General features: G+C 43.8%; 1 protein-coding gene and 1 pseudogene across 1 annotated transcript in view; one reads left to right on the top strand and one right to left on the bottom strand.

The window, feature by feature from the left end:
* Usp28 (ubiquitin specific peptidase 28) overlaps positions 1 to 22411 on the top strand; it is a 58711-nt gene that overhangs the window by 20958 nt on the left and 15342 nt on the right. Inside the window, exons 6-14 of the mRNA XM_032909419.1 lie at positions 2887 to 2973; positions 3561 to 3698; positions 4726 to 4799; positions 5682 to 5758; positions 10821 to 10969; positions 12658 to 12785; positions 14195 to 14290; positions 19494 to 19673; positions 21550 to 21773. Coding sequence (XP_032765310.1) covers positions 2887 to 2973; positions 3561 to 3698; positions 4726 to 4799; positions 5682 to 5758; positions 10821 to 10969; positions 12658 to 12785; positions 14195 to 14290; positions 19494 to 19673; positions 21550 to 21773 — 1153 coding nt within the window. The remainder of the gene's footprint in view (positions 1 to 2886; positions 2974 to 3560; positions 3699 to 4725; positions 4800 to 5681; positions 5759 to 10820; positions 10970 to 12657; positions 12786 to 14194; positions 14291 to 19493; positions 19674 to 21549; positions 21774 to 22411) is intronic.
* On the bottom strand, positions 6918 to 7248 carry LOC116906642 (annotated as a pseudogene).

Here is a 22411-nt window from a genome sequence, read left to right on the forward strand (position 1 = left end):
CTATGCTCCTACCTTGATGGTAATGGACTGAACCTCTGAACCTGTAAGGCAGCCCCAACGAAATGTCCTTATAAGAGTTGCCTTGGTCATGGAGTCTGTTCACAGCAGTAAAACCCTAAGACAAGGAGCAACTCAGTGAACAGCAATCCTTCATGGCCTCTGCATCAGCTCCTCCCTTTAGGTTGCTTCCCTGCTTGGGTTTCTGTGTTGTTTTGTCCTACAGTGATGTAAACGTGTAAGCTGGGTGAGCCCTTTCCTCCCCGACTTGCTTTTCAGTCATGTCACAGTGGTAGGCAACTCAGCTAGAGTGCACTGCCTTAGGTTGTCAGGGGCGGCTGGGGGTGTAGAGGCTTTTAAGGAGGGGCGTGAAGGTAGCTGGGATTTGGGTTAGATAGCTATGCACAGAACATTTGTGAGTAAAAAGTAAGAGCAAGACAGCTAGGAGTAGCTGGTTAAGAATGAAGAGAACTGACGCCTTACAAATGGCCTGGTGTGTTTGTGCTGCTTTCCCAACCCCTCAGTAAACACAACTTAAAATTAAAAGCACGGTGAGTGTAGTGGGAACAAAGCCAAGTGAGGTGACTCAGATCTGTGAGCAGCACATTTGAGGCAAAGGCAAGAGGATTGCTGCAAGTCCAGCCTGGTCTTTGTGATGCATTCCATATCAGCCATGATCTGTGAGACCCTGTCATTAAAAACAGTGTAGGGACTAGGACTGTCGGTGAGTTAGTCTGCGACTGCCGCTGTCTTAGGTGTGTGTGGAGACAGGGACACATTGGAGCCATCATTTCCTCACCTTTGCCTGTGTGGGAGATGCTGGACAGGCTTACGCTCTCTTTATGAACTGTTTATTCAGCCTCTTTCTTCCTTTTTCTTTTCTTTCCTTTTTTCTTTCTTTCAAGAGGTTGGTGAAGTGGTAGATGGATTTCAGAATAGTTGGAGGTTATAGGGAAACCAGTTGACAGGAGGATACCATATTCAAAACCTGAAAACTTACTATTGAATGTTTTAGACTTTTGAATTAGGGACGTGCATGGTGATACACACCTGCAGTTTCAGCACTCCAACTAAAGCAAGAGGACCAAGGGTCTGAAACCAGCCTGGACTACACAGTGAGCCATTTAGAAATAAACCCACATGCACAGGACAGAGTACAGAGAGGGTACTCCACCACTTAGTGACCGTTACAAGCAGTTAAGTACACTTACTGTGTGATCACGAGCACCAGAGTTTACATCCGTGTAACAGGCCAGACCTCCAACATGGCTGTACCTCTGCTTCAGCTGGGTGGACATAGGACCATGGGGCTGGCTGACTTCCAGCTGAGCTTAGGTAGCCCCAGTAGGTTCCAGGAGAGACCCTGACTCTGGGGAGTACATAGAACATGATGGAGGAGAACACCCAACACTTTCTGGTCTCTGAGTCTGCACAGGGACACATGTGCAGGGCTGTTTGAAAGTGAGTATTATAAAATCCCAGTGCACCAGTTGGGGGTGCACACCTTTAGTCCCAGCACTTAGGAGACAAAAGCAGGTGTATCTGTGAGTTCAAGGCCAGCCTGGTCTACACAGAGAAGCCCTGTCTTGAAAGTACTGTAAATAAATAAGTAAATAAGTAAATAACTGAACAAGGAAACAAATAAACAAATGAGAAGATCCAGTGCTATTGAGTTCTGTCTGTTGTCACCTCCTGTTCCCACAGACCTAATCATTCATGTGTATAGCCTTAAATAGAATTATACTTTTGTGTAACCTTTGTTTTATTTATTTATTCATTTTTCATTTGAGAGTCTCCCTGTGCAGCCCAAGCTAGCCCTGAAACTCACTGTATAGTCCAGGCTAACTTTGAACATGAGACAGTCCTGATTTAGGGTCTTGGTGTCTATGTATGTACTGTATGTACACATACCATGTGCACAGGTGCAGAATGATCCAGAAAGGGGGTGTTGGATTCTCTGTAGCTGGAGTTACAGGCAGTTGCGAGACATCTTGTGTGAGTGCCAAGAACCACTCTAGTCTTGTGCAGTATCACTTTGATGACACATAATTCTATTACTAATATTTATGTCTATATGTATTAATCTAGTATTGTGCGGTCCTCCTTTTGGCGTTGTTTCTTTTATGACCTAAAAGAATTGGTGCTTTCATTAGTCTTTGGCCATAGTCATCTTCTTATAACTGTAGAGTTGGTAGGCTGACAGTATGAATACTTTTTTAAAAGAGAAAGATAATGATTAGAGGTAGGATTTCACAGTGTGATGCTGGGCCTGGGCCTTGCTGGATCCCAGGGCGTCCTTGAAGTCGCTTCAGCTTTCTGAATGCTGGGATTACTCCAAGTTACCATGAATGGCTCTGAAATACTACCCCTGAAACTAAACACCCCTGTAATCATAACAGAAGTCTGAGGCAGGGTAGCCTTGGCTATATAGGGAATAGAAGGCTAGCTTAAAGTATCTAATAAGACCCTGTTAGATAATTAAAACACACACACACACACACACACACACACACACACACACACACACACACACACACACACACACCCCATACCAACAGTCAGGCAAGGGTGGAGGCAGTTCTACATTTCGGCTGACTTAAGCTGATTGGTCCTAAGTGAGGTAAGAGGGATGGTGGACGGGTGGTGAACAGGGGAGTTTCAGAGCATTGAGATAGCATCCTTAGTAATACAACCGTAGTGTTATGGCCTTTTAGGAGAAGTGTTCGGTGTCAGCTATGGCTACTTACTTCTGGGAATTGGAGCCTGAGAACCTATACTTAATTTCACCTTTGAGCAAAATGGAGACTGAATACAAAATGACCACAGTTGTTTAAAAGGAGCAGGCCTCAACAGTTTTGAAAGTAGTTGAGAATAAATTTCTTTCTTTAGTCTCTCTTTCAGTTGCCTGAATTTCGAAGACTTGTTCTCAGTTACAGCCTGCCACAGAACATCCTTGAAAATTGTCGAAGTCACACTGTAAGTTGGCACTGAGACAAAGTTTCTGTGTTGCTGGACCGACTGTGGGAACTGTGATAGTCCTTGGCTAAGTCACTCTCCTCCCTCCTTTGGATAAAAAGTAAGGGTTTACAAAGATACACAGTTAGGTAGGAATAAAATTAGGAAACAGTCCCAAGAAAGTGCAGTGAAGCACTGTGTCAACCTTAGTGCTGCACTGTTGACGACACTCAGCCTGTTCTCCAGGCGCTGTTTCTCCTCTGCTGAGGTCAAGGGATGCAGAGCAGACAGCTGAGGCAGAGCCAGGCCCTTCTGAGAGAGAGACTTGAGTGTGCTCTTTGACTGCATCCTTCTTGTCCTTACATGGCACCATGCTGCAGTGTATCCTCTTAGGTGGGTGGGCAGCTGTAGAAACTCCAGAACATTCTGTCTTCTCAGCATGTTCCCTGACTGCTTCACACCTCCCCTCTGCTCTAGGGTTTCACCTGCTGTCCTCATCTGGTCCCTTTGTTAATCTCGCTGGTCTAGAACTTGGTAAATGTGAATCGGTGATTGTTAACTTTTTCTTTATTCATTCAAACTTTCCAAATCTTGGCTGTTTTCTCTAGGAAAAAAGAAATATCATGTTTATGCAAGAGCTTCAGTATTTATTTGCTCTGTTATTGGGATCAAATCGGAAATTTGTAGATCCTTCTGCCGCCCTGGATCTACTGAAGGGGGCCTTCAGATCCTCAGAGGAGCAACAGGTAACTTTGCTCTCTTGTCTTACTTCAAAGGCCAGGTCTTGAGTTATCCCTTGCTAGTGTGCTACTGCCTTTTGAATTGTTACTGTGTGGCAAGCTCTGAAAAAGCTATGCAAGATGACTGCCTTTACCTGCCCTTTACTGTGCTCGCAGAAGGTGTAGTGAGAGCACGTGTGTTTGTGCAGAGTTAGAGGCACACAGGACGCTGCTCTAAAGGAGGGAGGAGTGGTGGGAGGCGGAGCTACAGAACCGGGGAGAATGGCTCGATCCCAACAGGCTTTTGAGGCAGGAACAGAATTAAAAAGTAATTCAGTGAGCCATACCAAAGGGTGATTGAGAGAGTCAAGTCCTTTGTCTGATGATCCAGGTAGAAATCTTGATTTGGATTGGATTTTGAGGCAGGTCTCAGTATTGAACCCGGGTGTCATTGAAGTCCAGGTCCTCCACCCTCAGCCTCCTGGATCTGGTCACTCTGAGATAGAAATCCTCTTTCCTTCGGCAGCTTTTCTCTTACAGTCCTGGGATCTTTCCCTTTCCCACTGCCACTACACGCAGAGCTGTTGCTGCTGCACCAGCCCCTACTCCACAGTGTAAAACCCACGCTACAAAATGGCCACATAGCCAACCAGCGTTCTCAAAACAGTTTGTAAAAGTGCCTTTCTCTGTTGCTTCTCACAGTACTCTAGTGGACTCTGGTCTGTTCTTATAAAATGCCTAATTGGAGATGGTGGGTTTTGGTTTTTTTGTTTGTTTTTTTTTTGTTTTTTTTTTGTTTTTTTGGTCATACACAGATATGGCCAGCCCCACAGAATTCCCACTTTCTTCCTGGCCTAGCTTAGTCACATCACACCAATGCCCCGCTGTTTGTCTCTAGTCACCCAGCTCCTTGTTCCTATGTCTTTTGCAAGTTTGCCCCCTAAAAGGGAGATTATGTCATAGGAGTAGAATATTTGTGGGCTTAAAGACAAGCCTTTGTTTCCCTGAGTACAGCATTGCATCTAACTTACTGCAATTTGTGCCTCTCTTATAGCAAGATGTGAGTGAATTCACACACAAGCTCCTGGATTGGCTGGAGGACGCGTTCCAGCTAGCTGTTAATGTTAAGTGAGTGTTGAGGGTTTGTCTGCACGTCCTTGTGGCTCACGGGCTGCTGAGAACAGCTGGTGGGCGAAGTCACTCTTCTAAAGTAGAAAGTTGACAGTGTTTGCCGAACTTCGTGGTGGCTACTAAGCCCTGTTATGGCTTTCCCTCTAGAGATCTAGACTGTCCTTTTAGCCTTTGTTTCTCTTTCCTGAGAGAACCTGAACTAACTACTTAGTTGTAAGGTGTAATTAAAAGCAGATAAATGAATCCTAAATGTGGACATACTGTATGGGATGCAACCATTATATTTAATGTCACTCATTTGTGACATCTGCTTGGTATTCACAGAGCATGTGGGTCAGTCACCCCAGCCATGGACACAGGGCCACAAGGGCCTGTGTCGTGTGTGTGGCTGCCAAGAACCTGCTTTTCTAAGTAGTTTTAAGTCTGGAGTTGGAAAATAAAGTTACCATGAAATAGTTTTGCAGCTGGGAACTTACACACTTCCCTACAGTTAAGACGAGCTTTAGGAAAAGAACATTTGCATGCTACTTCTATTGTATCACTGAGAAACTCTGGGGGAGTCCATTCTTCACTACTGTGCTGTGCTCTCTCCCTTGTATATGCATATAAGCAGGCATAGCTATATACATAGCAAACGTATGTACACACGTTTGTCATTGATTTGGACCCCAAGGTCAGGGTTCACACACTGTGTCTGTCCCAGCACAGTGCCGGTGTCTGAGCTAAACTGCGTCTTTGCTTCCTTAGATACTAAGAAACCATGTGACAGTCTGTGGTAATGAAAACAGAGTATTTTTGTTTCTGAATGCTGCTTGGGTTTTATGAGCATGTATTTGATTCATCTGACACAGAACTGCCTTATTTCTTTTAAAACAGCAGCAGTCCCAGGACTAAATCTGAAAACCCCATGGTGCAGCTGTTCTACGGTACCTTCCTGACAGAAGGGGTCCGAGAAGGTAAGGTCTTTGTCCTGTGTGGTTGTTGTCAGCTGTGACTGATTCTCACTGAAGGGAGACAGGATAGACTTGAAAGTCCAACAAATTGAATGCTCTCTGGCTTTTCTTCATGTGACTATGGACGCATAGTCTGGATCCTCAGTCTCTGGATCTGTACAATGGACACAGTCTTTGTTCTAGAACTGTCATGTTAAATTGTGTTGATGGCAGTGATGCCACTTAATTTTCTGTGTTGCTTTTCCTGATGGACCATTGAATCTCAGGTTCTATAGAATTAACCTGCCAGAAATGCTTAAACTGTTGACTAGGCACATGGCTTTTATTTTTTTAGTGGCAGGATTTTACTCTGTACAAATAGTATTGAAACCTCTGTGACTTCAGTGGCTTGTGAGCCCATGGCCATTCTTCCCTGTATCAGCCTCACTCCCATGTGATTATAGCAATGCACCACCACTGGACTTGTGCTTTAGAATTTCTGTATGTGGGGTTGGGGATTTAGCTCAGTGGTAGAGTGCTTGCCTAGCAAGCGCAAGGCCCTGGGTTGGTCCCCAGCTCAAAAAAAAAAAAAAAAAAAAAAAAAAAAAAAAAAAAAAAGAATTTCTGTATGTGTTTATTTTTGGTACTAGGACTTGAACCCAGGTGTGTGTGTTTTTTTAATACTGAATTTTTTAATGTAAAAAAGACCAAGTCAGACTGTTAAAGCAAGCATGACGTAAGAATGTGACACTATTTCCATAATCAGTGCCTGTAAAATGGCATCAGTACAAAAATCTAAGCAGAGACAGTGGATTAGTAATTAGAGCATCGTGTAATGTTGGTTTTAGGAAGAAGCGTAACAGGAAAAAGAAGGAACATATGCATAAATTCAAGCATGCAGTTCAAATTTACAAATTATAAAAGTTCGCCACTTTTTTTTTGGAGCTGAGGACCGAACCCAGGGCCTTGCGCTTGCTAGGTAAGCGCTCTACCACTGAGCTAAATCCCCAGCCAAAAATTCGCCACTTTTATAGCTGGTTTCTTTTGAATGGCTAAATTTTAGCCTCTTTTTTTTTTTTTTCAATTAAATGCCTGTTAACAAGCCAATTGGACAAACTCATTTACCCACATTTACATCCTAGAATATGTAAGTGAACTGAAGACATCATTCAGATGAGTAATTCTATTCATTTTCACCATCTCTGTGATGAGGTTGCAAAGGACATGCTTTTCCCTTTGCTTTTCACTGCTTCCGGCTTGAATCTTCAGGAATCTGGTTCTCTTTTTTAGAATCTTTAGGGGACAGCCTGAAGAGTTCCCTGGTGCCTTTTTGCCACATGGAAGTTGGGCGCACACAGACTGGGTTCCCTCCAGCATACTTATTTTCAGCTTTTCTCAACGGACGTGAGGAAGGATTGGTGACAAAGATGGAGGAGCCCAGCGCCTTCCGGGGGCTTGAGAAGCCACCACTTTCTGTGGGCTCCTGGGACGTAGTTCGCTTTGGTCCACACCATGTTCACACAGGGAGAAACGTCTTTCACTGACTCCTCAACTGCAAATGTCTCACTGGACAAGACCCCCAGGGTGCATTCCTAACCGCTGGACCCACGGCAACCGTTAGATATTTAAATATTAGATTTATACAGCTCAGTGCCATGTGTAGTACCCACCATGTGTAACAGTGGCCACTCCGTTGCTGTGATAAAGTATCATTACTATGGCAACCTACTGATGCAAGTGTTTTAGCTTCTGGTATAGAGGATTAGAATCCATAACGGTGGGGACAGAATGCCAGCAGGCAGCGGCATTTTGATTAAGATCACATCTTTAACTGTAAGCATGAAGCAGTCAGAGCAAACAAGAAGCAGGGCAAGGTCGTGAACTCTCAGAGTCCTCCTCCCAGAGTCCTCCTCTCAGTGACACACCGATTTTGGCTAACAAGGCTACCTCCTAGACAGGAAGTGTTCAAATATGAGACCTTGAGAGACATTTCTTATTTAAGCTACAGTATCCCACTCCCTGGCCCCCATAGGCTCATAGCCACATTGTAAACTATTTAATCTAACTTCAGAAGTCTCCTGTAGTCTTTCACAGTCTTCTCTTTAAATGTCCAAAGTCTCTTCTGAAACTCAAAGCAGTCTCTTCACTGTAAACCCTTACAAAATCAAAACAAATTACATATTCTAAACATATAATGGCACAGAATATATACATTCTCATGGCAAAAGGGAGGCGTGAGGGCATTGTGAGGAAATACTGGGTCAGTATTAGACCAAAGTCTGAAAGGGCAAAACCCACACACATCTTGTGCTCAGTGTCTGGTGTCTGGGTTTTTTTTTTTTTTTTTTTTTTGAGCTGGGGACCGAACCTAGGGCCTTACGCACTAGGCAAGCGCTCTACCACTGAGCTAAATCCCCAACCCGGGATGTCAGTTTTTAAAGGGCTTAATATCTCTTGAGACAACAGACATTGCCAACGCTGGCTGCCAGCTTGGGACGGATCCTTGCTTTCTTGAATCACATTAGCAGAAGCTTTTACTCTTGTGGCTTTCTAGGAGTTCTCTGTTACCAGTTGAAAACTTGCTGTGTAATCTTGCCCTAAGGAAGCCCTTCATTTGTTCTAGCATCAAGCAGCCTCTCTTTAAAGCTATGAACCTCCTAATAGTTACAGCCCTCCTTCCTGCATGTGTTTTAGCTGTAACATTAAACTTCCAGGTGCTCTTTTCTCTCCAAATTATACATTTTGTATTTTTTTTTTCTGCCCCACTTTTTTTCATGGTAGACCTGTGGAAACATTAACAGTAATAACCGTGGCACAAACTCAACATGATGCAGTCTTGACATTTTCTCTGCCAAAGAAATCAGTCCTGTTTTAAATTTTGCCTCAGGCAAGTTCATAGTGCAAAGGCAGAAGGTGGCCCAGTTTCTTTGCCAGAATACCACAGCACTGGCCTCTGGTTGTTGTTAGTCTTGGCTGCCAGGCCTCCACAGTCTTCATTGCTCTCAGCAACGTGGCTACTATTAGAACACTCCTTTGAGCTCTGCGTACAGCATTCAACACTTTAGTTCAAAGTCTTCCACATTCCTCCAAAAAGTCAGCAAGATCAGGTTCTTGATCAACTCAGGCCATCCAGATAGTGGGGTAAAACACCATGACCCATGACCAAAAGCAAATTATCTAGTTTAATTTTGGCTACTTTTCCAGAGGGCGTGATGGTGGGAAGTCATGGCAGCACTCAGCAGGCATGGTAACCAGAGCAGGACGCTGAGAGAGGACATGTTAAAACTGCATGTATAAAACAGAGTAACCTGAAAGTGGGTTGAGGCTGTGGACTCCATAAGGCCACCCCAGGTGGCGTCCTTCACTAAGACCGTACTTTGTAAGCTTGCAAACTGGGCAGGAGCTGTTCACACGTCTGAGCCTGTCAGAGACTTTCCTCGTAAATCACCACACACAACTTTTCCAAAGAATGAGCATTTTTAAATGTCAAACATCTATTTAAATCCTCAATTTGTATACTTATTAGGGTTACTATTGCTGTGATAAAATACCATGACCAAAACCGAGGTGGGGAGGAAAGCATGTATTTGGCTTATACTTCTGAATCACAGTCCATCATTGAAGAAAATCAGGGCAAGAACTAAAGCAGGGCTAGTGAATGAAAAAAGAATTGAAAAGGAAAGGACATGATTGTTCATTGCAGGGACTTCTGGGAGAGTCCAGAGTGTTTGTGACCTTGAGCCATGTAGGAGGGGGAGGTAGTATGGAACCAGCTGTAGTAGCCTGAAGGCCCGAGAGAGAGAAGTCCGTAGCCCAGGTAGCCCAAAGGTTGGGTCATGCAGGAAAGGGCAGCCCAGCCCCTGGGTTGAAGAAATTCCTGTAGTGGGCAGGGCATGCCAGCAGGAGAACTTGGAGGCCCTATCCACTTTGGTATGTGAATACACCTCTGCCATACATGCAGGTTTATCAGCTGGATGAACTAATGGAGGCAGGCCAGGGAGGGGTGCTTCTTACTGACCTGCTCCCATGACTTGCTCAGCTGCTTATAGAACCCAGGACCACCAGCCTAAGGGTGGCACTGCCCACCATGGGCTGGGCTCTCCCCATCAGTCACAAATTAAAAAAATTCTCTACAGCCAGATCTTATGGATGCATATTATCAATAAGGCTACCTTCTTTCAGTTAACTCTAGCTTGTATCAAGTTGACATTAAACTAACCAGCACAGTTCTGTTTTACATTTGTGATACTGCCTCACTCCCCAACCCCTAAGAGATGGAGAAGTGATTGAGGAAGATACCCCAAGTCGACGTCCTCCACATGTGCCTGTGTGGGTTAGTAAACCCCACACACAAAGGAGCCAGGACTGACCTTGAACACTTAGCCTGAGTTTGTTTCAATCAATATTGAAGTCCGTTCCGAGAAAGCAACCCAGGACTGCCCATACTGAGTCAGAAGTGTCCACTCAGCCTCCATGTGTGATTTGTGTATGACTGGTCGGCAAGTCTCATTTCAGTATCTGTGGGCTTCCCTTCCACCCTTTTTTCCCCCTTGAAATATTTGTGGGTTGTTGGTGGTAGTTTTTTGGATTTTGTTTTTTGTTTTTTTTTTTTTGTTTGTTTTTTAAAGGCAGGGTCTTGCTGTGTAGTTCAGGATGGGGCCTTGAATTCTCAATAGTCAGCCTTCAAGGACCAGGACTGCAAGTATTCAGCACTATGCCCATATTGAAATAACATTATTTTGAAGAATGTAGTTTATTTGTAATAACCCATCTGAAATTCACTGACGACATCCTAGCATACATACTTAGTGTTTGACACAGGCCTGTGCCACTCTTGTGCATCTTCTGTGCTCTTATTCCGGGGAAGCCAGGATTCTCATGATGAGTTTGATGGGGAGACAAACCTTGGGTTTGCTCATTGCAGTGTACTCATGTCCGGGTCTAATAGATCATTAGAGGTTACCACCCGTGTACTTCTCACCACTTCTCAGAGACTACTGAATTTTAAAAGGTGGTGTCTCAGTGGAGCCAGAGAAGTAGCCTTTAAATGGTGGTAGTGAAACTTAACAACCCCCTCTTGACCTAGGAAAACCCTTTTGTAACAACGAGACCTTCGGCCAGTACCCTCTTCAGGTAAACGGTTACCACAACTTAGACGAGTGTTTGGAAGGGGCCATGGTGGAAGGTGACATTGCGCTGCTTCCTTCTGATCGCTCAGTGAAGTATGGACAAGAGGTAAGGTGTCTTTTGCCAGTGACAAAGCCAGTTACGTAGGACTGAACTTTTAGGCAGACAGATTCACGTGTTGGGTCACCTCACACTGAGCAGAACTTGAATCTGTCTCCTGTCTCTAACCAGTTGGTGTGAATCCCGAGTCTTTAAACTGATGAAGTTCTTTGCTAACGCCGAGTTACGTGTAGAGGTTTATGCTGTTTCTGACGTTCTCAGTGTGATTGAGTTTCTCTCTGTTGGAGCCTACCTGTACCTGAGTAGGGAGAATGCACTGCCCCCTTGGTTTTGGAGGGTAAAAGTGATTCACTCTTATGGTATGCCACCTAGAATATCTTCCCTATTACGGTATTTACTGTTCTCACTTTGTAAATTCTGCCTTTGCTTTTACATTGTAAAGTGTAATTCCATTTACTTATGTGGGATTCTTGGGTTTTGATGGGTTGGACAGAAGTCTGAATGCAAGGGTAATTAATACCTCAACATTCCAGTTAGGCAGGGATTAGTGAGCTCCAGTGTAGCATAATTGTCCACATTACCCCATTTGGCCTACTCTCACACATTTTGGGGCAAAACTGGCTTTTGGAACTGTCTGCCTCAAGAGATAGGATAGGAGAAATTGACTGGCTTTACAGAAGGACAGCTGACATGGGCCTGAGGAGGTGTCCTAGCTCTAGAAGATGCCAGAACATGGAGAGCGCCGCCTCCTTAGCTTCTCCAGGAGAAAATAGACTCCTGGCAGTCCCAGCAGGAGCTGTACCATGTGTGTCCAGTGACGCTTTGTCCAGAGACAAGAGTTCTATAAAATAAACCCTAGCAAGAGCCATTCCATTTGTTAATTAGATTCAAACCCAGAAGAGCCAGGCAGGGTGGCTCGTGTTTGTGGTTCTGTCACGTGAGAGACCGATGAATCAGAATGTCGACAAGTTCAAGGCCAGCGCGGTCTGTTTAATGAGTGAGACCCTGTCTCAAGAAGCAAACAACAAGATAAAAAGATTTGGCTGTGAGAGAGTCGGTTGCACCGACTGCTTCTGCTGGTCCAGGTTTCGTCAGCTGTGCTCTGCGTGTTGAGTGGGTTCTTTCCATTTTAGGAAGCAGCTGTTCTACTTGGACACTTTTGCTGCCATTGTAGTTCACTGGCCTGCCTGTCTTCTCAGAAACTTGTATCTTGGAAGTTAGAGATTCTTTTCCTCAGAAACATGGGAGATTATAACATCCTGAGACTATTTTAGGTTTTTATTTAAACAGGACTTAAACTGTGGCTAGCTGTAAATAAACTACATAATATATTTACAGTGTTTGTCTTTTTAGATTATTACTGGATGCAGTTATCCCCTAATTAATGCTGTTAGGCTGTTTCTCATGAGATCTGAGCAACCTGAATTCTGACGACTCGTTTAGGGAATGACTTGTATTGGCGTTTGGTCAGTTCCTGTATCCTGCCTGGGGTGGTTATTTCTAAAGGTGACTATTGAATGCAATACTAGCCAGTAGGTTTGGAGTCTGAGGAACGTTTGGTCATACTCTTCAAATATAATTCTAACTATTTAAGATGAGTATATGAAATAAAATCCTGTTTAAAATTATCTTGGCTATAAATTTGATATCAAAAGAAGTTTGGTGAAAGATATTTTAAATGTGGCTGTTATTTCCTGACATTAACCCCTCCTTTCCCCATGTTTCTACCTTGGCAGCGTTGGTTTACAAAGCTGCCTCCAGTGTTGACCTTCGAACTCTCCAGATTTGAGTTTAATCAGTCTCTTGGGCAGCCTGAGAAAATTCATAATAAGCTGGAATTTCCTCAGGTTATTTATATGGATAGGTAAGTATTGGTTCAACTGACTTTGTGATGTTAAGCACAACAGTAGAAGTGACTGTGAGCTACAAAATTGTGTGTGGAGATCACCTGGACACCTGATAATGTGTAATTTTGATTCTGTGAACCTTCCAGAGTACTGTGACAGAGTAGCTAGACATCTGTTTGTGCTCAGAGCATCTCATCTCCATGGATGCTATAAACCAATAGAGTGAAGAATGCAAGGCAGGTGCTAGTTTATGGTGTCATGGTAAAACTGTATATACACAAACCCGTCAGAATATCAACTAAGTTTCTAATTATACTTAGGTTTCTGTTTTACATCCAAATTGGGGAACATAACTTCCTCTAACTTTGACTTTTTTAAAAAGCCCTCTTTCTCTAGCCACCACATGGAAAATTAATTTTCTGAAACCCTTTCTGAGAAGGGCCCAGTTATATTTAAAGGGGGGCAGGCAGATAAGGGGGGAGAGAACCCTATATTATCAAGAAAGCAGATCGATCTCAGAGCTCATCCCATACCCCTAGAACTTCAGACATTTTTACACTTGTTTAATTGTTTTTATTTTGTTTAATCTGACAAGAGAATTCACACACTCTTCAGTGGCTGTAGCTTCAGAATAAATTAGGCCTTTGGCTCCTTGTATTCCCATGGAAATTTTAGTGATTTGCCAGTTTCAACTAAAATAAGGGATTTGAATTGTGCCACACCTGTCATTCAGTCTGGGGAGAAATGCGCTTTTAGATTGTGATCTTTTTCTTCTGAGTGTGGTATCTACATTTTGTTTTTACATCTTTATTTCTCTCAGTGATGTTTTACAAGTTTTGGTATATAGCCCTTTCATCATTAGGTAAATCAACCTTTTGAGAGTCTGAGATTGAAATTTTACTCTGTTCTCTTTGAGCAGATGGAAAGGAAGTTGGTTACTGGTTTTTAAACTGGCACTGTATGTTCAGTTGGAGCAAACTCACCAACGCTGGTCCTGAGGCCGCTGTGAGCAGCAGCTGAGGAACAGCTCCGCTTCCTCTGCTGTCTCCATCCCTTTAGTTTCTCTGACTTCCCTGCTGTACTGGCTCCACCGTTAGGAAAGCCTTAGTAACAGTGGTGAGAGTGGGCATCCTTGCCTCCTTGCTGACCTGGAGGTTGGGGCTGTAGCCCTGAGTGATCCACAGCAATGCACTCGGGTGGGTTTGGCTCTCCTCTAACTTAGCCAGAAATTCAAGAACATCTCCACTACAGAGGGAGTTGGAGACCACTCTGAGCTTTGAGATTCCTTCTCAAGCCCAGAACCACAGAAATAAAATAACATTTAGTCTTGGTTAATCAGTAACTGCCTGTGTGAGGAGGGCTACTCTGAGGCTTTGTCATTGATATCTGCTGGTATAGCTTCTGTGCGTGGTTCTCATTTGCTTAGGTACATGTACAAAAGCAAAGAGCTTATCCGAAGTAAGAGAGAGAGCATTCGGAAGTTGAAGGAGGAAATACAAGTTCTGCAGCAGAAATTAGAAAGGTGAGTCTCTGGGTATTTTTATGTTTTGAAGCATAAAGCAAGTTTTAAGATCAGAGATTGTGTTTAAATCAGAGCATAGCTAGTAACTGGTGTTTATAGAATAACCAGTACCCCCATTGTAAGTGTAAAGGAGTCTTCAAGGCCAGCTACTGTCTGTGGGTGAGTGGTCCTGAGGAATTGAGGGACCCAGGTATACTGTGACTGTCTGGTAGTCTCTTCCCTGCCCTCCTACTCTCTTTTGTTTTTGAGACAGAGTTTTCTGTAGCCCAAACTCAAAGAGGATGACCTTGAACTTTTTTAAAAAATTTATTTTATGTATATGGCAGTACTGTAGCTGTCTTCAGACACACCAGAAGAGGGCATCAGATTCCATTGCAGATGGTTGTGAGCCACTATGTGGTTGCTGGAAATTGAACTCAGGGCCTCTGGAAGAGCAGTCAGTGCTCTTAACCACTGAGCCATCTCTCCAGACAGACTGTAAACTTCTGATTCTCCTGCCTCCACTTCCCCAGGGGTTGGGACTGCAGTGAATGGCCTCCAAGCCTGGCTGTTTCACTTGGGGAAAATGAGCTTGTGAAGTGTTGAGACGCAGTGATGCTGCCTGAGTGCAGAGCTCAAGCACCTGGTGTATACTGAGTTCTTTTGGTAGACTCTGTGCTTTCTTTATTTTAAAACAGAATCACCCAGATCTCCTTGGGCAAGGTTTTTGTAGTCTAGATAGATCCATTGGTTTAACATTTACAAAGGAAATTTGTACACTGTTGGTGGCTTCCTCTCTTCCTCTTCATCTTTTTTTTTTTTTTTTTAATTTCCTGTGCATTTTTGGAAGCGTTCTTTCTGCCTGCATGTATGTGTGTCTCTGTGAGTGTCAGAGCTTCTGTAACGAGTTACAGTCAGTTGGGGAGCTGCCATGTGGGTCCTGGGAATTGAACCAGGATCCTCTGGAAGAGCAGCGGGTGCTCTAAACTGCTTCATCTAGTAACGTTCTCTCTCCTACCTTACCAGCCCATTGCTAGGTCCTTAATTTCTCCAAGGGACATAAGTTCTACCCAGATCCAAGATTGACATTCAACATCATTTGCTGTGTATAGGTGTTGAGAGAGAGAGAGAGAGAGAGAGAGAGAGAGAGGGAGAGAGAGAGAGAGAGAGAGAGAGAGAGAGAGAGATTGATTGATTGATTGATTGATTGATTGATTTGTGTTGCTGCATTTCTATGATGGTTATGTGACAACCCGCAGAATCCATTTTCTCTTTCTATCTTTATGTGGATTCTGGGGATCACACTTAGGTCAGCAGGCTTAATGACAAGTGCCTGTATCTGCTGTGCCATGTCACTGGCCTAGTTATTTTTAGGGAACTTAAACCAAGAATCACTGAGACTTTGGAAGTATCTTCCTTAGTGTAATGCTACTAATGCTTTGTAAAAGATTTATTTTTATTTATTTTATGTGTATATTGCATCTATGTGTGATTATGTGCATCTGGCAGTACTGGTACCTCTGGAGGCCAGAAGAGAAGGTCAGATACCCTGGACTGAGCCTATCCACACTGCCAGGAGTAGAACTAGAGCCTTCTATATGAGGAGTATGTTCTAACTACTAAGCCCCCACCCTGGCTTTAAAACCAACTGGTTTTAATTTAATTAATTAATTTTTTTTTTTTGCTTTTTATTTACTTACTTATTTTACTTATTTTATGTGTACATGTGTGAATATGTAGAGCTTTCTAAAGTTGATTCTCCTTGAGCCCTGTGAGTCCTAGAAACCAAACTCAGAGCATCAGGCTTGGCAGCAAACACCTTTTTCCATTAAGCCACACTACTGGCCAAAATTTAACTTCCTAGATAGGATTTAAAGACAAGAGAAGCTGGCCTAATGCTCATCAAAGAGCATTTACTATTTACTGCTCTTGCCAAACACCTGCCTTGTTTCTTAGCATCCATGTGACAGCTCAGAACTACCTCTGGCTCCACTTTGAAAGAATCTGATGCCCTCTGACTTCTGTAGGTTCCTGCCCACACGTGCTACATACACAAATATGCAGGCAGAATACTCATACACATAAAAGTAAATGAGTGGATTTTTTTTTACCCTATACAAACATTGTATGTATGCATGTATGTGATATACTCCAGGGAAAATATCCAAGAACTTATAAACATGCTGTGAGCTAAAGAACAGAGGTGGGGTAGCAACTTTCATGATTTTTTTTTTAAATACCACTTTATATTTGAATTTTCTTACATACATTGCTTTCAAGTCTAAAAGTAGCAGGCATCATGACCAGTAGTAATCTCAGTATTTGGTAAGCCAAGGCAAGAGAATTGAGTATCTCCCCCCCCCCCCGAGCTGGGGACCCAACCCAGGGCCTTGCACTTCCTAGGCAAGCGCTCCACCACTGAGCTAAATCCTCAACCCTTGAGTGATTTTTAAGGTTGGTCTGATCTATGTAGTTCAGGTCAGGATAGTTTGAGTACAACTTAAACTCTGCCTCAGAAAAACAAAAAGGAGGGGTATGTTGGCATATCTATGACCTCAGGTTTTAGGAAGTAGAGACAGACAGGAGGATGGAGAGGGCCAGGCCAACTTGGATTCTCCATGACCTTGTCTGAGAAAACAAACAAAATACTTACTGTTTCTTCTTCTCTAAGTAACTGTGTCAGATGTGGAAAGGGAGACCTCTTCTGTGCACGGTAGACAAGACAGTTTCAAAACTACCATTGCTGGTTTTGTTTTTATCCTGTGCTAAGGCTTGAACACCTTGTACATGGTAGGCAAATGCTCTAGGAGCTGGGACTAAGAAGTGATTGTTATAAATGCACACAAGTTTCTTAGAGGAGGAAAACTCCTGTGGGATTTTATGTTCAGTATTCTATTAAGGGCTGGAGAGATGGCTCAATGGTTAAGAGCACTGTCTGCTCTTCCAGAGGTCCTGAGTTCAAATCCCAGCAACCACATGGTGCCTCACAACCATGTGTAATGGGATCCGGTGCCCTTGTCTGGTGTCCTGAAGACAGTGACAGTGTATCCACGTATATAAAATAAATAAATTTTTTTTTTTTAAAAAAATATTCTGTTAAGATGGACTAAGCCTGGGAGGAGGTGGAGGCTGGCAGCCATTCCTGTGCCAAGCTCTGCCCTCTGTGAAGTGTGCATTGAGGTCGATGAACTTGTAGTGAGCGGGTATGGCCTCGTGCATGCCAGGATCTGAACACCTGGCTCAGGTTCTTCCCCCTGGCAGGCACTTGCCAGTTCTCTGTTAGTGACCCTGAGGGACATAGGCGATGGGCAAGCCTTGGCTAAGGCCACCTTTATTCTCCACCCTGCGTCACGAGTTTGAGGCTGAGTTAAAGTGCCCTTCATTTTCTACTCATATTTTCATTTTCTTCTTTTGTTTGTTGGTTTGGGTTTTTTGAGAAAAGATCTCACTGTGTAAGCCTTGTTGGCTTGAACTTGCTTTGTGGACCAGGCTGGTCTTAAAGTTCTAATGATCTGCCTGCCTCTGCGTCTCAGTGTTGAAATTATAGGTGTTTGCAACCATGTGCTGCTCTCTTAATTAGCCACAGTAACTATTGTCATTGTTGAGGTGGAGGCTCTATCTAGGGAGTCCTCAGACAATATGTATCTGAGATGACCCTGACTGCCTGTCCTGCCTGAGTCTCCAGACTGAGTTTAATGTAATGTGCTAGTAGTGACAGATATTATGTGTCATTAAAATAGTTTGTTTAGAGACTGGAGATGGCTCAGGGGTGAAAAGTGTACACTGTGCTTGCAAAAGACAGAGTTCAGTTCCTGACACTCATGTCATACGGCTACAACCACCTATAATCAAGCTTCAGGGAATCCAGTGCCCTCTTCTGGACTCTGAGCACCTGACACGAATGTTTGCATGTACATGTGCAAGTAAAGATGAACAGCTGAACAGCCGGAGAGATGGCTCAGTAGTTAGCACTTGCAGAGGATCCAGGGTCAGTTCCTCTAGTTATCATGGATCTTATTCCTTTTTATGACCACCTAGGGCACCAGGCATGCATGTGGTGCAGATATACTTACAGGCAAAATATGCATACGCAAGAAATAAAACCATCTTAAATAACCTTAAAAGTTCTCTTATTATTTCAGTCACATATTTAAGAATATTACTTTACTGAAGAAATCTTGAATAATTTATGACTGGCTGGCCAATGCAATTGATCACATTCATGAATAGTAGAGTATATATGGGCTGGAGAGATGGCTCAGTGGTTAAGAACACTGACTGTTCCTCCAGAGGTCCTGAGTTCAATTCCCAGCAACCGCATGGTGGCTCACAACCATCTGTAATGGGATCCGATGCCCCCTTCTGGTATGTCTGAAGACAGTGACAGTGTACTCATACGTGAAAATAAATAATTTTAAAAATAGAATAAGACCCTGTAAAAGGAAGATTGCTGATTTTCTTTGGCTCTAATGTCTAATTTCTTTTCTGGTTTTTTTTTGGGGAGTGTGGGGGTGCCTTATTGTTGGTGGTTGGTTGGTTGGGTTTTGGCTTTGGAGATAGCTTTGGCTACTCTGGATCTTGCTCTATTGACTGGGCTGGCTTTGAACTCAAAAGAAATCAGAGTTCCTCTGCCTTCCAAGAGCTGGGATCAAAGGCATGGGTTATCACCACCTTGCTTTTATTAAGGCCTAATTTTTATTTCTGGATTTCTCTCACTCTTGGTTATGAGGCAGTTGGTGTAGAAAGGACAGAGAAAATGCCATGAGAACTAATGGCCAGAATGTTTTTTCAGTTAGTTTAGAACATTGTCCTTTAAGAAGGAACTTAAGTTTATGAGCAGAGCCTGACTGGCATGACAGGAGAGCAGTGCTGGCATAGTCTGAAACTCTCCCACTCTCTGCGAGGTATCAGGCTGCTGGTGGGCTTTATTGTTAAAGCCTGTTTTTATTTCCAACCCTATAGATTGAGTAACCAATTAAATAGTATATGCCTTTAGGAATAACGTGGGATTCTATTGTTACATCGAGATAGGCTATCACTAGCTTGCCCCAAACTTACTTTGTACCCCAGGCAGGTCAAACCTCCTGTGATCCTTTTACTTCAGCCTCCTGAGCTGCTAGGATTGTAGCTCGGTGTTGGCAGCTCTGCATGGTAAGTCTCTGTCAGCAGTTATTACAGTGCACATCAGATTGGGCAGTAGTGTTCCAGTGTCTTTGCCTCTTAGGTATGTGAAGTACGGCTCCGGTCCATCTCGGTTCCCACTCCCCGACATGTTGAAATACGTTATTGAATTTGCCAGTACAAAACCTGCCTCTGAAAGCTGTCTGTCTGGAAGTGCTGAGCACATGACATTACCACTTCCTTCAGTGCACTGCCCGATTTCTGACCTCACAGCCAAGGAGAGGTAATGAAGCAGATCCCTTAAATGGTTTGTATGGTTTTCCTGTTCTTATCTGAATCATTTCCCATCCTCCCTCTGCTGAGGACTCCCCAGATAGCTCAAAGAGGGAGCTCTGCCTTCTGGAGGGGTTTTGTCACCTCCGCTCCTGGCACAGTCCAAGTCCTTGTAGTGCACTTGTTCCAGAGGCTTCTCACTGTCTGCTGTCTGGTTCAGACTTCAGGACTGCTTTGAAACTGCCTCGAAAGCGTTTTCTCAGAGATCAGGTGTCTTCCAGGCGTCTCATCCTGTACTTCATCTGCCACGAAGCAAGCATGGCTAGCTTAACAGCGAGGGAAAAAGCAGAGTTATACACGGAGGAGCTGGCTAGGATTCTGAGGAGAAGCCTAGAGGAGGCCACGTGGAGGAGTCCTCTGACTCTTCCTGTTTAGCCAGCAGTCTATAGCTTGCCAGTGCCAGCAGGTTCAGCCTGGGTCACGCTCCACGATATGTGAGGCTTTGACTAATAGAATTTCTAGGGCACATTTGTCCCTCACAGAGAAAAATGCTTATGTTAAAAACCTAGTAGTTAGCTGGACTGTGGTGTATACCTTGATCTCACCAGTTGGGAGGTAGAGGCAGGCTGAATCTGAGTTGAGGCCTACAGGACAAGTTCCAGGATAGTCAGAGAGAGTTTCACAGAGAAACCTAGTCTTAAAAACAAAACAAAGTGCCCAGAGGCTAGAGAGATGGCTCCGCTATTAAGTGTCCATGGTGCTTTTGCAGGGGACCGTAGTTCACTTCCCAGCACCACAGCAGGCAGCCTTTTCTAGTGATGTTCATAAATAAATCTGCATTATTCCTCCTTTCCTCTGGCTTACCATGCCTGTCTTATGTGGTATAGGGAATCAAACTCAACATCTCGTGCTGGCTAAGCAAGCGCTAGGCCATCTGAGCGGCATATGGTTTTTCTTTCTTTTTTTTTTTTTTTTTTTTTTTTTTTTTTTTTTTTTGGAGCTGGGGACCGAACCCAGGGCCTTGCTCTTGCAGGGCAAGCGCTCTACCACTGAGCTAAATCCCCAACCCCGGTTTTTGTTGTTGTTTTGCTTTGTTTTTTTCCTGTTGTTTTGAGACAGCATCTTACTTCAAAGCCCTTAGAACCCTGGGTTTGAGAAGCAGTTCTCAACCTGTGGGTCACAACCCCTATTTTAGGGGGTCAAACAATTCTTTCACGGGATGACCTAAGGCCATCAGAGAACACAGATATTTACATTATGATATTTGAATAGCAAAATTACAGTTATGAAGTAGCAACAAGAATAATTTTATGGTTGGCGATCCCTGCAGCATGAGCAACTATGTTAAAGGTCACAGCACTAGGAAGGTTCAGAACCACTGAGTGTGAGGTTTTCCAGCTCCCACTTCATTTCCTGGGTGCCAGGGTGACAGACATGAACCACCGGGCCAGCAAAGTCCTGCTAAATGCCAAGTTAGCTCATCACATGGGGATAGTACTAATGTCAGCTTCATAACCAGGCTGTATTAAATGAGATGATTATTCCGAAAGCTTGCTTTTGTTATATATGTAGATTGTAGGTGAAGCCTCGCTGTGTAGCTTGTTGGCCTGGCAGTTGAGGTCTTTTGGCTCAACTGTTGTTAGGGGTCATATCTTAACTGTAGCTTTTCAAAAGCAGCTGCTTTTCTGAAGTGTATTAGTTTGGGTCAGATTGAACTTTATTTTCTTTTTTTGAGATAGGCTCTTAGCTATTACCAGGATAATCTCAAAGTTAAAACGGTCCCGTGTTAGCCTCCCAGGGGATGAGATTACGGGTTTGTGCCACCATGCCCACCCCAACTTGCATGTTAGATAATACAAAATAAGTGCCATCTCTTGTCTTTCTAGTTCAAGTCCCAAAAGCTGCTCTCAGAATGCTGAGGGTTCCTTTTCCTCTCCGAAAGATGCTCTACCCAACTCTGAGGTAATGAATGGGCCATTTACTTCTCCTCACTCTTCCCTGGAAATGCCTGCACCCCCACCAGCTCCTCGGACAGTCACAGATGAGGAAATGAATTTCGTTAAGACCTGTCTTCAGAGGTGGCGGAGTGAAATTGAACAGGATATACAAGGTTGGTGCCCTGAACTTGTTGGCTACTCCCTGTTTTCCCTGGCTATTGGAAGCCAGGCACTCTGGGTATTTGTTCCCCTATTGCTGCGCAGCGCCTGGTGGCTGTGACTTCTGCGCTTACCTTGCCTTGTGGGCTTGGTCCTGTGGAATTATTCCTCCTCAGAACGTCTACCAATTGCATAGTCGCAATCATGGGGCCCTTCGCTGAGATGAAGCAGTGTATGTTCCTCCTCTCCCTTCTCTCCTGCTCTTGTCCAGTCTCTTTGAGGCAGGGTCTCAGAACTGACCTGAGTTCACATGGTCCATGTACTTCCGTGCTGCTGCACATTTAAATTTGTTTAAATGTAAAGATTGTAATTGATAGTAAAAGGGTAGTAACGGTGCTTGTGTCATAACTAGGCCTTGTTAGAAGAAAATTTGGTTTAATATCTCTCTTGCTAGTTTTAAACATAAGATCTCCTTTTATAGCACAGGCTAGTCTCAAACTCATGATCCTCCTGCCTCAGCTTTCCCAGTGTGGGAACAGTGCTCACAGGTTTTTAGCATCTTTACAAAATGCTTTCTAAACACTAGCTTACCCATACTCCATTCTTGCTTGGCCTCCCTCCTGTCCTGGGCCCTTAGACAAGATAAGCTTGT

The sequence above is a fragment of the Rattus rattus genome, chromosome 8 (genome assembly GCF_011064425.1).
Source record: "Rattus rattus isolate New Zealand chromosome 8, Rrattus_CSIRO_v1, whole genome shotgun sequence".
NCBI classification, from domain to species: domain Eukaryota; kingdom Metazoa; phylum Chordata; class Mammalia; order Rodentia; family Muridae; genus Rattus; species Rattus rattus.